Below are 16,524 nucleotides of genomic sequence, written 5' to 3' on the forward strand. Positions count from 1 at the left end.
CCTGGTGCTTTTCCACCTTGGATCTTTCTTAATGCATCCTCTACGTCATTCTTATCAAACAATAAGGGTTGACTGGGAGTCGGAGGTCTAGGAGAAATATCGCTGTGGGGGATTTCTGTTTCTAATTCTAGTCCCCTAAACTGAGTCTGAAAGTGCTCAACCCAATCTGCAGGGGTCACATGATTAGCAGGGACTTGTGAATAGGCGGAGTTCCCCCATTTAACTATATGCCAGAACTTATTCTGGTTTTTCAATCTACTAGCCTCAATAAGCTCTTGCCAGTGCTGGTCATCCCAGTCTTTTTTGGACTTACTTTGGACTTTTCGATAGGCTAGCCTTGCCTTCCTAATCTCCAGGGTATTTCGAGATTTTATAGCTGTCACCAATAAGCCATGTGCATCACGGCATAGTTTATTGTACCATGATTTCCCTGGTGGTTTGGATGGCAACTTAGAGGATTTACCACTTTTAGAGAAGTGGGATTTCAACTCCCTGAACAACTGCTCATGGAGTAAAATAGTCTTCTCATTTATCTTTACTTGGGATGGAAGTGCTTGCAGGGCACAAAGAGTGCGGGAAACATTGTGGGAGATTTTGTCTCGGGTTAAGGGATCGTCAATTACCCTGGCCCACCGTACCCTGCGCAAGTCGTTAGTTAGCAGAGCCTCCGCAGTGGCTATCTCAGATGGTTTATTTCTCTCAAGACCCCCATCTATTTTTAGACTCAATAAGAGCGGATTATGATCGCTCTCTGGACGGCCAGGAATTATCAAGTCCCCGAGAATAGACCAGTACTCGACCTTAATAAGGATGTAATCTATTCGGCTTGTGCTAAAACCGTTGTCAAAGGTTGTCTTGCCAATTTTGTCTGAGTTAGAACGACCATTTACTGCTCTCAAACCCCTCTCCAGACAGAAGCCCATCCACTGTAAGGCTGCTTCTGTCCACTTCTTTATTGGGTTCAAATCAAGGTGGGGAATATTCCATTGAGCGTCCTCCTCTGCAAAAATGGTTACGCCTTCATAAATTAAAGGTTCAAATGTACAGTTAAAATCCCCTGCCACAATCACATAACCATCCAACCCAACAGTATTAAAAAGGGAATCCAACTCATTAGAAATTCCCAATCCCCGCCCTCCCGGCTGGCCTCTAGCATACACATTTACAATGAGTCTCTAATTGATTGGGCCGTTTCCACTTCAAGGCAAGTATATCTGGGCTTTCTACCACAACTTCAAGGGGCCTGTAATGTAGTGATTGCCTAACCCAGATGGTTAGGCCACCGGAAGGTCTGCCTTTTTTCCCTCTTATTGCTGGTTTATAAAAATTTAAATACCCAAGGCGATGGATGGGGTCCACTGCCCAAGTCTCCTGGAAAATAAGGATATCCTGGTCGTCCACCAATTCCGACCACTCGGCAATGGATATTTTACTTTTTAACCCTGCTATATTCCAGGAGGCAATTTTCACCATTTGGAAATCATCCATTTTGTTTGTGATTTGATCCTATTGTTCCACCTACCATTTGTCGAGGCCCCACAATCAGGGAACTCTATGTTCATTCTCACCAAACTTTGACCATCCTTCCAACCTCCCATAGTGTTTCCTAAACTAGACTCCCCAAAGAGCGCTGAATTTTGCCCAGCAGAATTGACTGGTACCCAATCCAAGTCCGGAAAAATCGCTATCTAAATACATCGCTCCACCATCAAGTTCCACCAACCTGCTTTTACCACCACCTGATTTTTCCTCACCCAAGAACTGGACCGCTTTAGATCCAATAATATTATTCTCATGTCAATCCACCCCCTCTAACCCAGAAAATACCTCATACCGATTTGACAGGGAGAGGTGGGACTCAACCCTATCATATGGGTTAAAGCTATGTGGTCTCTTAATGAAACCATCGTGGGGGTAAGTGGTTGGGCATGGGGGAGCTCGAACATAGAAATAGTTCAAATCGAGCGATTGCATTTCTCCCACTCCTCCAGACCCTACTTCGTAACATATGTACCTGACCACCCTAGGATCTCTGAAGTTTACAAGTATGCAATCGCCCTCTATGTCCTTTTGTCTGCATCCCACCCAACTCACCCTTCTGACATTTAGAATTTCTGCATTTGTAGATGGTGGGAGTGTTCTATTCCTATTTAACCAATAAGAGACCTTATTTTTCAGCTCTCTATGGGTTTCCAACTTGTCCTTGCTAATCCCGGGGACTCCAGCCAAAATTACAGTGTATGGTACAGACTCTAGGGGGAGGTCAATACAGGGCCACCTCTTATTACCACCCTCTTTACCCAGTACGGTTTTCCTTTGTGTTGACCTCTCTCCTTCCTGGTCATGGGTTACAAGCTGGCTTTCTACCTCCTTTCCCATCCCCTTATCACCCTCCATAATGTGACGTGGAGATTTACTTGGATCTCTACTCCGCTCAGCAGGGGACAAAGTATTCTGATTTTTAGCACTGCTAATTACTTCATGGGGACGAATCTTAGTATTCGTCCTGGATCCGGGGACCGGGCTTTGGGAAACTCGAGAGTTAGAATCCACTAATCCTTCCACTACCTGTTTCAGCATACTAGAGTTTGTTGTTACTATTTTTTCCAATTTCTCCACGTTAGCATTTATTAATTTGGTTCTCTCCAGGAGTGGTAACAACAATGATTTCACAAGTTGTTCCATTTGAGCTAAGAGACCCTCATTTATACTTTTTACAGCACATTGTGCAGGCTGTTGATTTAGATATCTAGCACGTATAGGGGAGGTGGGGGGATGTTCAGTGGTAGTTGGAACGGGGGTAGGTCTGGTGATTTTAGATACCTTGGCTGATCTTCCCTTTTGGGGCCCACCTCCTCTCTTTCTTTTGCCCTGCAGCTGGTTGGCCTTGGTACATTTACTAACTGGTGAATCAGAAATTAAATTTATGTTGGGCAAGCTATTTAAAGATGGCGATTTTAATTCCCTTCGCCTATTTCCTGTAGGAGGCGAACTGCCGATAGTAGTGTTCGGTGAAGTGCAAACCACTGATCCCTCAGATCCTGCCAACGTCAGGCTGGGTCTTGGGCTCGGATCTCCAATGGCAACATTTTCCCGTGATTGTTCTGGTGTAACCGCAGACCTAATAGTTCCCAGAGAAGAGCGTTTAGCAAGTAGGAGGTCAAAAGAGTAGTTTCTCAGTTAGACCAATCTCTTTTTCGAGTACTACAGCGGCCCTGGTAACTGATTGAGCGTTCCAGTTACTGTCCCTCCAATAGTAGAGGTCGTAACCTTTCTTCCTTTCCCAGAACGTAACGCCATTGGAATGGGTGCTCCGGAAACACAGGAAAGAATGATATAAGCAGAAGGGGGGAGCTACGTCCAATTACCTTATAACCAGATTTACAATTAAAACATACACTTAATAGTCGAGCTAGCATCGGCGCTTGGGGGGGGGGCTGGGACTAGTGGGGGGGGGGGCGGGGGGATAGTTGATTTCCCTTCTTTTTTGATCCTTTGTTGTTTAAATGTAAAATGCTGAACTTGATATTGAGAAAGTATGGTGGCAGTTGCCTCTGGATCTCAGAGCTGTGCATAAATATGTCTTCGGCCAATAAAATTGTGTTTAAAAAAAAAAACATACACTTAATAACTAAAAGGAATTAGCACATAAAATCTCACTTTGCAGATCAAGTATTAAGGGGGGAGGCCCAGCCCGGCCTCTAGCAGCCTCAGACGGTCCCGCCCTTGTCCCGGGCTTCTCCCGGCGTGCGCCCGCACGCGTCCCGCGAAGCTAGGGAGAGTAGTCAGGTAAATGCGTGCGGGCAAGCGGCGGGAACAATGAAGGAAGATGACACAGCTGTGGCGAAAATGGGCTGCTGGTCCTCGCAGTCCCTGGCGATCCAAACTCCACCAAAGTCCAAGCAAGCAAACTACTGCGAGCGGCACCCCATCATGCTCCACTCCACTTTACAACACTCTCCTTTACCCTACTAACTTTTAGCCATGCTGAATAGCAGCCACTCAGGTGGGCACCTCTGCTTAAACATTGGCAAAGCCTATAAATAGCACTCAACCTATTGGCTTTGTCAATGCTTGTTTTTTAAAGGCTTGCCTGATAGTGCAGCAGTCTCTATTACCATTTGTTATCAACTCTGTTAAATATTTATAGGGTGATTTGGCTCTGCACAGAGGTGTATTACTCTCACGCTTCATTCCAAAGCTTGGTGAATCATTCTGCCTCATATACAGTGATACATGAAGGATTATTTTATAGAACAAAAGTAGTCTGAATCAGCAGACACAGGAATTCTGTTTTATAGGTGCAGCAGTTTTTTTTTTTACCCTACAGTAAGTGGGTTGTAATGTGTGTGTTTTGTTTTTCTTTTTTGGGGGGTTGTTAGAATTCATATTAGACTTATTGAATTTGCCAATGGTTTTCTTTTTTTGCAGATGTTAAAAATTACTTTCTTGAAGCCTTGGCAAATCCAAAAGACTAGACCTATTATTGGCCTCGCGAATTTAAGCCATGTGTATATTTACACAGCTTTTTCCTGTCTCATTACTGCTTTATAGGCCTTTTGGGGGCGAGCTGTAATTAGTGAAGTATTATTTACTGTTTCACATCGTTACCTACAGCACAGCCACGCTGGATATTGTGCGCATGTGCTTGGCCACTGTGACCAGTGCACACATGTTGAGTGGTGCAAGCCGGTTGCCTGTTCTTTTCGGGTCTTGCAGAGCAATTTCTGCTAACAACATAGTTTGTCTAGTTACTGGAACCAGATCTTGGTTGTTTCTCTTCTCACACGTCTACCAGAGGGGCAACTGTTATCTTCATCGTGTTTCTCACACAATGTGATGTTTGAGAAAAGTATCTTAGTGCACTCACTGTATAAACATAAAAAATAGAACTGGTCTTATGTTTCGCAATGGGGTCAGCATTTATTGTGGTTTCTCCAGCTTTAAAAAAAAAAATCTGATCAGAGAACCCCAACCATACGATAAGAATAGTGGGTTGATTTTCTTTTGACAATCATATCCTGGCACTGGATGGGGAAAATTTTGACCAGAAAGGAAGAAAGCTTTATTATTGAGTACTGTGGAAAAAGAAGGACAACATATTTTTAAGTATTTCCCAAAAGATCGTGATCTAAATGGTCAACACATACCTGATGTGTACAAGGAGGCCACATTACGTTTGGAACAAAGGTTTGCTAAAGAGGTAAACATTGTCACCTATCGCCACGTTGCTGTATTGATTTCTTAACCACATTTCTACTTCCTCTTCTTGAGTTTGTCCCTCCCCTGGAGCATGGACATTACCCTGTTTTGGTTCTTAAGGCACTACATTGTTCTTTTTTAAGCTGTTCAGAAGAGTGGATGGGTTCCAGCTGTCTCTCTAGAGTGCTTCTCTTACTTTCTCCTTTCTGCTGTCTTACCCATGTGTTTTCCTCGTCTTCCCTCCTTAATGCCCAAGCCCTCGTGTGCTCCCCTGCCAGTGTTACTTTCATCTCCTGTGTACTATTTCCCCTTGCAGCTCCACATTGCTCTGTCAGCTTTTCCGCCTTTCCTCAATGCTCCACATTTCTCTCCCTTTTAACTATTTGCTCCCCATGTCCACCATGATGCTTCCCCCTTACCTGCACCCTCCATTTTGCTAATGACACCCCTGTGGCTTCAGCCGCGACTGACCCCGGTGTTCCTTCTGAGCCCTCCCCAGCTGCTTTACCTCTGTTCTGCTTTAATATACTCCGAGTGATCCGTAAGATCATAACACTTATCTCGGAACAGACACAGAGAACCGTGGTCCAGGCCTTGGTAGTCTCACATCTTGACTACGGCAACTCCCTGTATCTGGGTTCCCCAAAATGTTGTAAACAGGTTGCACAAAATGCGACCGCTAGCCTACTTCTAAAAATACCTAGACAGGAGTCCGTGAAAGTTTACCTGAAACAGCTTCACTTGCTGCCCATCCAATCCAGGATCAATTTTAAATCCCTCTGCCTGGCTCACAAAGCCATGAATGGAAGGGGCCCAGCCTTGCTTAGGACACTGATTTCCCCATATGTTTAATCTTCAGACCACCTCATGAAGACGTTGAGGATAAAAAGGTCAATATGGGTAGGAAGATCCTTCTCATACCTGGTCCCGAAGCTCTGGAATTCTATGACCAGGGAAGTTAGACTGCTGAAAGATGAACGCAGCTTCAGAAAAAAACTTAAGACATGGCTGTTTCATATTGACTCTTTAGTCTTGCTCCTTATGACATCCTCTCCTCAGCTCTGGAAAGCCCCTAGGCAGCCATGCGCTATATAAATCCCCCAAACATAAAAATGTTGCTAACCACCACACGCTTTCAGAAGAAAAATTGCTTTTCCAAGTTGGATTGGCAGATAAAAAGAAAAAACACATGGGTCATTTTGTAGGCACATGTGTAATGAGGGAGCATATAAAACAATAGGATGTTTTTTTTTGCCACCTTATTTAGCCACACTGTGCTGCATCCATAGTGCTGAACAGCCTGGCAGAAAGTTATTGGGAAAGTAAATGGCTTAAAAGATTAGACCTATTGGCTGTGCCAGTGCTCGTTTCTAATCGCATGTTCTCTCTTGTGTCCTTAATTCACCATCCCAATGATAATTTCATCTGCCCTCTGTTGCATGTGGTCAGCACCCCTTTTACCCAACTTGTGCTTTTGCTGTGCAACTGCCTAATCTCCTACTTGTATGATTTGTTATTTTGTATGTATTTTGTTTTTTATATTTGTAATGCAGAGTACACAATTTCTGGGGCCGCTAAACTCAATTTGACACAAGGCTTGCGATGGTTATTAAAACTGTTAACTAAACCATTATCCGTGTAATTAGTGGATCTTTAAAACATGCTTTATCTGTCTGTCAGTGTGGTGTGAAGGTTGTACATCTTTTTAGTACCATTGATGTAGCTCCTGTTGGTGAGTTTCACCAGTTTACATTCCTTCACAGGAACAACCTAATAGTCTTTTAAGTCGTATTTGTTTCTATTTTTCCTTCATTCTTTGCAATTTTCCAAATTCTCATTTGTGGATAAAACTAAACATTTCTTTAAGTTGGGACTGTTAAAGTGGATTGGAAGCCCAATTTATGTTTTGAAACCACTCAAAGGTGCTTTCTCTCCTCAAGCACCATTGTGGGTGTTTATTTTAGGCGAAGGGGTGCTGCGGTATTGTTATCTGTATATATTGTATAGTGAATGATAACGCAATTTGCTAACCTAGACCATCCCGCAGAATCCACCATTGTAAAAAATGTAACTACTGTCTTTTTATTCGGGAAGTTTTCTGTTAAAGCAAGACTTGATATTGTTTAGGTAGTTTATGATGTGTACATTAGAAACTCTTCAAAGAAAACCATACTTTATACCCCTTGCTTACATATGAAATTGTAAATCCAGTACCATATTATATTAGTAAGTATATATGAATTATCTTTTACATGGAGTGCAGTGTTTTACATTCATATTAATGCGATGCTGAAAATTCTGTTCTGGTGCAAGCAGAATCCTTCCTGATTTCCAATTACTGCCACATCTTTCATTTTAAAGCATTTGATGCTTGTATTATGTGTGCTTATGTGAATAAGAGGTTGCTTCCAAGGCTAACGTGCTCTAAAGCCTAGATTACGTTTGTACTTGAGGATTGTTAGTGTTATTTAACTTGGAAGCAATCTGCAACTGCTAGCTGCTGTTGGGCTTATTACTAGTTAACTTGAAGTAGAACACCAGGGAATCTTTTTCTCATTTCTCTTCTAGACTGGCCGTGCAAGATCTTCTAGTGTCAGACTGAAGTCTGATCTAGTTCCAGAACATTTTATTACGGGTACAGCTTTGGCAAATGCATCATGTTTCAGATTCGCCCGTGTCTATTCCAGAAGCAGTCAAAACTGTTGGCGTAGAAATGACTGTGACTCTGCTTTTGTTTGTGCAATTGCTGCAGTGTACTTATATAATTAGTCCACCGAAAGTTGGTGGGATTCTCACCAAAGGTAAAATAACTGCTTTGATGACAATGGAGAGGCTCATATCATTAGATTGATCATTGACTTTGCCTCTTGGTTCTCTTCTCCTACCTTTTACTAAAGTCTAATTAGGGGTTGATCCTTTAATGTAAAACCACATTGGTTGCCAATGAATGGTAAGTTTAATATTCATGCATATTTGTATTAAATTTAATTTGTTCCTACTGAGCTGAATTTGAACAAGAGGTGGCTCCTAGGAAGCTGCATAATAAAGAGTTGCCGTAGCTGTTTATTATCCCTCTGAGCATACATTAAAGGTTTTCTTATTTAAGGGGTTATCTAATGTACTTGGCATTGTTGAAAATAATGAAAAGTTAACAAAACGCCAATATAAAATGAGAAAGGTAGCTCTCCTGTAACATGTATTATGAAGCTATTCAGTCTGTCGAGTTTGGGGGAATTACCAAAACAGTGCTTATACCACAAGTGAATGCTTTCTTTTGAGCCAGTGATGCCCCCTTCATTGCTTAGTTGTCAACATTTGAAAGAAAAACCTAAATATTTACTTCTGGTTAAAATATTTTCCCCAACATTTATGAAAAGTTCCTAAATTGTTACCAAATTGCTCTTCATTTTAGGATCATCCCATTTTATGTTATCACCAAGGATTAGGCATTTGTGTGCAAAATGGCTGAACGTTTAGATCATAAAGGACCTCAGCATCTATTTTGCCTTTTACTTGCATTCATTACTCATTGACAAAGCTAGCATTCAGAAAATCTTTCCGCGTTACTATACTAATATTTTAGTTGCCTGCGTGAAATGGTTTTTATGGCATCTAACTGCATCTCTTCCTTCCTTTTTGTCATCCTGCAGTGTTCTGTGCCAAGGTCTTTGTGGCTAGGCTGCTCCAACCTGGCAGAGAGCATGTGCGCACTGAGATGCCTCCAGAGCATGCCCAGTGTCAGATGTCTCAAGGTGCCTCTTTTCATTCTTGAACCTGTTATATGCATAAGTTGTAAACATTTGTGCAACTCTGTCAGTCTTTTTGTTCGAAAAGTTTGAATGTCTTCTGTTCTGCAACATGCCTGTATTTTGTCGCATTTTCTATTTTTGTAGTAGCCCTGCAAAGTAGAGGTTCTCTTTTTAGGGGCTGAGCAAAGCAATCTTATGTGTTCCATTTTCTGTTCATTGAAAGACCCCTAGTTATTGTAGTCGTTTTGCATGTTGCCTGAATGCTTGATTTATTTATATATCTTTATTTATTAAATAAATAAAAAAGTGAAATCATATGCAGTTGATTAATAGCCTCACTTATCTATTAGAACACCGTTTACAAGGGCTGTTTTTCTCTTTGTCTATCTTGGCTTTGTTTACATTAATGCAAACATTAGCTATGCTTCATTGTGATTAGTGTTTTTTTGTGGAAGGGCAAGGTAATTTGCAAGCTTATTTGCCGAAAGAGATCAAAATATGTTTTAAGATTTGTCCTGAAGATGCCGGTGACTAAAAGCTGAACCAATAGATTGATCATTTCATTTTGGTTATTACTTCTCAGGGACTGTAGCCTGTATTTTAATAAGGAAATGTCATCAACATCACAACCCTCTATCCAGTAATTTGCCTTTTCTCCCTTTGCACACGTGGTCTTCTTTATTGGGATGTGAAAAGGCCAGTTGCGGATTTACATTAACCTCGCAGTAGTCAACAGCTATCCTCGTTTGATGCATTTCAGTAGTTGTACCAAGATAAAACCATCTTGATTCTGTAGTTAATAGTGAATCTGCAACCTCATGTAATGCAGAACATTGGAAAATATCTGAAACTTGATGCGGTCTGTGCCACTGGGAAAGAAATGTTTTCTATCCTTTCAGTTATCTTTTGTGTTTTAGCGAAGATGTATGATATGGAGTGAAGGAAGTGTTAAATATTACTTAATATTGACAATCAGTGGCGTTTGCTCTTGACTGCGTGTCAGTGTAGAGCGTAGCGACTAAGCTGAACAAAGTCCTTTCAATCTTTGCATGTGATTTCCAAATGTAATTTCTAAAAGAATGTGCTTTAGTAACTTCGATCTTAATGCACTTTTTATTTCTACGTTTTTTATTTATTAACTTGATTACTAAAACAGGCTGCACTACTCTCACTGTACCAGTTAATGGCTTTGATAGGTTTAGTGTAACAATTGACTTCCTCAAGCTTGTAGTGAAATAGCTGTGTACATGGTAGGTATTCACATACACAGTGGGCACAATTTATTTTAATTCTTGTGAGTTAAGACTTAAACATAATTTTTGAAGATTCTTTGTAGAAGGCCCAAGATGGCAAAGGTTCTAAACCTGGCATATGAGACTGATCACCTTTTTCTTTAAAACTTCCTGAATGTGATTTTTGTTGTTGTTGTTGGACTACTCTTCTGGCTGTCTCTATTATTCTATTTGTCTGAAGTGTTTTTCTGAACTTATCAGTTCTAATCAGTGACACAACAATGGTGCCATGAGCACTAATGCAATCAAAGACCGTGCACCTCAACATTGCGTTCTAAAAGGCAGTCCTAATTGGGATGCAATATATCACTATCTACATGCAACTTGTAGAGGAATCATTGGTATCCTTTCCTCTTTTTGATGGTACTAGGTTGCACGTTTACACGTTTATTAAACAGGTGTCTAATCTTTACTTCTGCACCAGTGCTAAACTGTAAATTTTATATGGACATGTTGAAAAACTTTGAAAGGTGACCGTCTTCCAATGTGCTAAAATGTGTTGCCTTACTAACTTGCATATGTCAACTGCAGTGGCAGCTGCCTTTAACTTATTTTTGAATTAGTTTTTCCTTTTTGAATTTGACGGGGGTATTTTCTTAAATGAAATTTTAAAGCTTAGGTACCCTTTTACCAGTAAGCTGTTTTGACATAACCGGTTTAAGACGAGTGTAGGTTTAAGAAAGTGTCTTCTGTTTACTTAGGAAGACAACAGATATACGGCCTGTATTCAGAAGGAATGGCTTTAGTCTGATCCACTGGACAATTCCTATCACACTGAAGTAACAGTCACAAATAGGTGAAAAGATGAGTGTACAGAATTACAATCTCACATTCAAACATTGATAAAGAAAATTTAAGTTTGAATGAGGTGAGCCCGTTTGGTAGTAGTGGTTGGCTAATAACGGAGGTTTGGATAGCATGTATTCAATGGATACCTTCAGTGAATTGTGAAGAAGTGCTTGCAAGCGTGTGAATACTCCAGCCCTATGTGCAAATTTAGAGTATTCAATGCAAGACTTGTTCCATTGCATATTTACCAGTACTTGGATACTGATCAAGTAATTGAGAGGGCTACCAACTGGCATATCACTTTGACTGGAGCTAATTTAAAACTATTATGTTTGCAGCAATTTTCATAATATCAGGTAACGTTCAGGCTTCTGTTTTCCTTGAGGAATTCTGAAGCAGTCATTCTGTCCTAGTATCTTGGGCTAGCTGAAGAACATGAAAACAACAAAGAAGATAGTTAGAGTAAATAGAACCAGGATTGCTTATTGAAACCTTTTGTGGACCACATTAGTCCCACACACTGGCTCCAGTAACTTCTCATCCTGCCCGAAAAATTGAAAGGTGTGGAAATGCAACATTTCTTAAACGTAATGTCTGCTGCATGCTGGCTAGGTCTAGTTTATTATAAGCACCAACTAAAAAGCCATATCTGTTGCACCGCCCTTTCTTCCTGGGTGGTATAGTATTGCCGATTTTTGAGTAATGGCATTTGCTAGTTAACATGTTAATGTTCTATTAATTCTCTTTGCCTGTGAATTACTCTCTTAACCTCTTTTTGTACTGAAGCTACTGCCTTCCTCATGCTGAACGCTTCTTAGATCTCGCCGGCATGAGGATGCGCATTCGCTTGCGAGTCTCTTGCGTTCAATAATGGACCTGGAAACCTCCCATTGTTTACCATTCGTTGGCATTATTTTCAGTCTTCTTTCCTGCCTTCTAAATGGGCAGCTCTTGCTATGCATCGCTTTTTCTGTGACACACAGACCAAGTACAGATTAATTGGGTGTGATTAGTGTCCCTCTGCTCTGGCCAGCCGTTGCCCATGCTGTGATCCAAGTACTATTTCTGTGCTATGGGGCAGTCAATGCTGGTGGTGTCCTAGCTCCTTTTTTTTTTTTTTTTTTTTTTTTTCCTCTGATTTTTCTCTTTTAACTCATCCCCGCCTCTCCCTGTTTCTTCTCCCTTCCCGGTTTCTCCTTAATATCCACCTACCCTCCTGTCCCTGTTTCACCCTCTGCAACAGAAGGGAGAAAAGTGCTATGAAGCGGCCAGCGTTGGTGGCTCTATAGTGCTTTTTAATAACATCGATATTCACTCCACCCCATTTTTGCCAATGCTTGTTTGGTTTTTGATGACGGGTTGCCGTAATCCTTCCCGATATTTTTTTTTTCCCATCGAAATGACAACCCCTTTTTTATTTCCTAACCAGTTGGGGATTCTAAAGGTACTCAGCATTGAGTCCCTTGAAAATATAGCAATTTGGTTTATTTAAAAAAAAAAAAGTGGGGGTGAGGGAGAGACGCTGTGTAACGTGCATTCCTCCCCAAAAAATAGGCCACAGCGAAAAGGTTGCTGTGCTGTGCTAATATTGCCATTTTGGAAATGCTGAGTTGTAGAAAGAAAGACATTTTTTTCACCGAAGGTTTGCAATTTTGTTAAGTGGGCATCACTATACTTTTGCAGTTAGTGTGGGAAAGAGGTGTGAACCCATGAGTAAACCAGGAAAGCTGTACATTTTTGTAATGTAGACAAAATTAGGAATTCTGCAAGGGACAATTGTAGATGTCTCATGATTTTCCCAAATAAACTAATGGTTGAAATAAACCAGCATTGACAATGCCAATAGGTCTCATCTATCAAAGGACTTGGCTTTGTCAATGTGATTAGCCATGTTTTACAGCAGTGGGTTGCTGTGCAGAATGGCTGAAAGCTAAAAACGAGCACTGGAAATGCAATAGGTCTTGCCTTTGTTTAAGTTAAAGCCATTTACATTGCTAATGGCATTGTGTTATAGCTAAGTATTTAGTGTACGTATGTGATATGTTGTGGTTGTATGTTAGAATATTATCTGTTAGCTGTGTAGTAGTTTAAAGCATAGTGTTAAGAGGGCAAGGGCATCATGGAGGTGGCAGGGGAGAAGCACACAGGCAACAGAACGGGAGGGGGAGGATGGAAAACACGGAGAACGGGAGAGGGCTTGAACAAAGGGATGGGGAAATCAAAACGGGAGCGAGGGGGTACGGATGAAAAGCAGACACCACTTTTAACAAATCTAGCTTTCACAGATGCAAACAACGACATGGTCTTCAATCATTTGCCGGGGAGCCGGGGCTACTGCTGCCGTTGTTTGAGCCGTTCGATATCACCAGCGGGGCAGCAAGAGGGAAGCAGCTGCGAGGCACAGCGCGCCTAGCTTGGCAGTGTAGAAAAAGTCAGCCAAAGCAGTGGAACCCAGGAGCTGGCCTGGCTGCTGCAGCTCTGCCACTCCCTGTGCGCCCATGGGCTGTCCCTGCCTCGCGGCAATATAAGGCAGGCAGAAAAAATGCAAGTGGGTCTGATTAAATGGTGAAGGGGCGCTGGGCTCGAGTTGCGCCTGGCAGCTCAGAAGGACACTTTGGTGAGGATTGATGATGGCGCACAGGTCTGCGTAAATGTGTGTCCGATGATACAGGGGCCTCCCAGCCGTCCCAAGAACAAGCATACACGGCAGGCAGAACAAGCGCGGTGAAAGCAAAATGCGCGGCTAATTATTTAAACGGGCGCAGACACCTGCTTCAAAACGCCTTCCTCTGTACATGCTGCGGGCACTGCAGCTGGTTCGAAAAACTGCAAATTTCACGGCTAAATACTTAAACAAGCGCTGTCCTCAGCAAGACCTAAGAAGCTTTTGCCACACCATTGGCGAATGAAAAGAGTGCTCACCCAGTAATTAGAAGACACTGTGTCACGCCGCGGGGTAAAAGATCCAGTCCAAGTGGGCGGGGCAAAAAGAGGACAGGGTGGTAACCAGGAGGGACAAAAAAAACCTCCTTTACAATCAGAACACACAGTTTACAATAATCAGGGACACAAAATGACGCACACTAATAGAAATTACGGGCGGAGCGAGATTGAGTTTCTAAAAGTATATGGACTCCAAGAAGCCCTCGCAGAGCGAGTAGCGCATACGCGCTGCAATGCCAGGCAAGACCTAAAAACGAATGAAAGTAGGAAACATAGAAAAAAATGACTATCTGTAATTTGTTTACCCCTATGCACTACTTACAAAAGTAATATACTGTAGATCCGATAAACTCTTACAGTCACAGGATGATAGTTTTTGTCCATAAACCAGCAATACCCAGAGCCATTAACGGAGCCTCAGCTTAACATTTTTCATTGTGTACAACCATGCATCAATTCTTGAGGAAAAATGTATGAATGAAAATGGGTTCAAAGGAAAGCTGTTCATGTTTGTTTGAATGTGCCCACCGACTTTAGGATTAGTGGTTCTTTGTCTCTGAATTTGGGTTAACCCATAATTTTGTTTTCAGAGGACGTTTCTCATAATATGTTCTTTCTTGCACAGTAACTTAAATTTGAAAACCTAAAATGGAAAGAGGTTCAACAATTGTTTTATTATTCTAGGTTTTCTCACTGCTCCCAATAAAAACGGTACCCCAGTTACGCGGGTTAACCTATCACCCACGTCAGGAAAAGCCCCATAACCAGCATAGAAATATCAACATTTTTTCTTCGTATTTAAGTCTTTTCTGGGATGTAGTTGTGATATATGGGCCCCAAAGCCTGCTTCATCTAGGAAAACCTACCCAAACCAAGGCGTTTCTAATAGTGAAAGACAGTTCCAGGTGTCGTGGCTTGCTTGGATCCTACTACTTCTGCTTACCCAGATGCCTTGCATTTATCAAACATTGGCTAAAATCATAGAATTATATCAAGTTTCTGAGATCAAAAGTTCAGGATCACTGAGAATTAACAAAAGTCTTGCCGCTCTGTGTTCTCTCTCACTTGTGTGGATGGGCTTATCGCCTGCTTTGGAACTGGTCAGTACATTGACTGTATGAAGTCAATGTGATCTTTGCATGAGTACAGTTTTGGTGCACTTCTCACGTGCTTTAGGCCTATTCATGCATGAATGTGGAGGGCGTACTGTTTCTATCAGAACTGTGGCAATGTGGCGTAGTAGAACTTTGGCCGGAAGTGCCCAAGATGTCTGTCGCATAAATATAAGAGTAACTGTCTATAACTTGATGTTAGCAAGTCATTCTTGATAATTAACCAAACGACACCACCTTGGTTACCCTGAGTCTCTACGTTTCAGAAATGCCCCCTTTTAGGGTTCGCGCCCTGGGTTGCACTGCAGCAGTGCTAAAGCAGGCGACACCAATTTGTCCGGGGTTTGAAAACTGACCCTGGAATAGCACACGCTCGTTCTTGTGCTTTTCCTTTTGGGTTCCGCTATTGGGCTTTGTGTCCTTGTGTTTTTTTTTTTTTAACAGAGCACGCAATAGGCCAAAGGCGTGCGCATTGCTCTGCCCACGGCCTATTGGTGTCTGTTACGCGCACCGAAGCCCATATGTTTTTAATTATCGTGCCCAGACACGGGGACAATAATTTAAAACCTATGCCTCCCTGTGGCGCGCGCACACCACTCGCGGGCGTGGTTTTTAAAAAATGTTTAAATGTTTTTTTTACCTTCCCTCATGCTGTATGTATTCCCAATCACTCGGCTGCCGGAAGCTTTCATTGAGTTCAGGACCCGTGTTCCATGTAACGCACAACTTTCTGAAGTCATCGGGGCCGCGGAGTGCTAAATGGCCCAGCGGTGAGCATGTTTCTTTTTAAATTTTTTTTATTTAATGACAGCCTCACAAAATGAAGTTATTTATTTAGAGCTTCCCATGTGTTACCTATTATAGGGCAGCGACCCCCCACTGTGAAACCATGAACTTTCTGCTTTCCGACCAGAAATGTGCACCCGGGATCACAGCATCGCCTAATTGTGCACTTCCCGTGGCAGTAAAAGGACACTAGGCATCACTATTGTGTTTTTAAACATTGCCTGACCCACTGGGCATTGACAAACATTGCAAGCGTATTAATACGAATAAAACGGTCCACTTACTACAGAATAAAGGGAATATTTCAACTAGATAAACTTCCAAATAAAATGGGAATCGAATAACATTTTTTATAATGCTATCAAACTTTGAAAATTCCTGCTCACCTTTTAATAAAATATCTTAACGAATATCTGGCAGACAAAGGAACAGAGAGTGGATTGTAAGGCGTGCAGAAACATTCAGTCGCGATAGAAAAAAAGCGGCAGTGGTTTTCATCATCTTCCAATGGTGTTGCCCAGGTTTCCTTAGCCCGGCCGGCCCTCAAAATCCTTGAGTAACGGAATAAGAGGTCGAGCCATCAAAACCAACTCCCAACTGCACAATAAAGACCGCCGCGATTCGCTCTCAGTGATGGAAGGCGCTATCTTC

At 42.0% G+C, this 16,524-nt stretch overlaps 1 protein-coding gene across 2 annotated transcripts in view; it reads left to right on the top strand.

Annotated features, from left to right (window-relative positions):
• The window catches only part of FBXW11 (F-box and WD repeat domain containing 11), a 544,060-nt gene that overhangs the window by 32,545 nt on the left and 494,991 nt on the right, over positions 1-16,524 (top strand). The window contains exon 2 of one of the 2 annotated variants that reach the window (XM_078653354.1): positions 8,853-8,954. The exons of the other annotated variant lie outside the window; for it this stretch is intronic. Within the exon in view, the coding sequence (XP_078509480.1) occupies positions 8,853-8,954 (102 nt within the window). The remainder of the gene's footprint in view (positions 1-8,852; positions 8,955-16,524) is intronic. 2 annotated transcript variants of the gene reach the window in all.

Source organism: Lissotriton helveticus, chromosome 7, assembly GCF_964261635.1.
Source record: "Lissotriton helveticus chromosome 7, aLisHel1.1, whole genome shotgun sequence".
In the NCBI taxonomy this organism is placed as follows: Eukaryota; Metazoa; Chordata; class Amphibia; order Caudata; family Salamandridae; genus Lissotriton; species Lissotriton helveticus.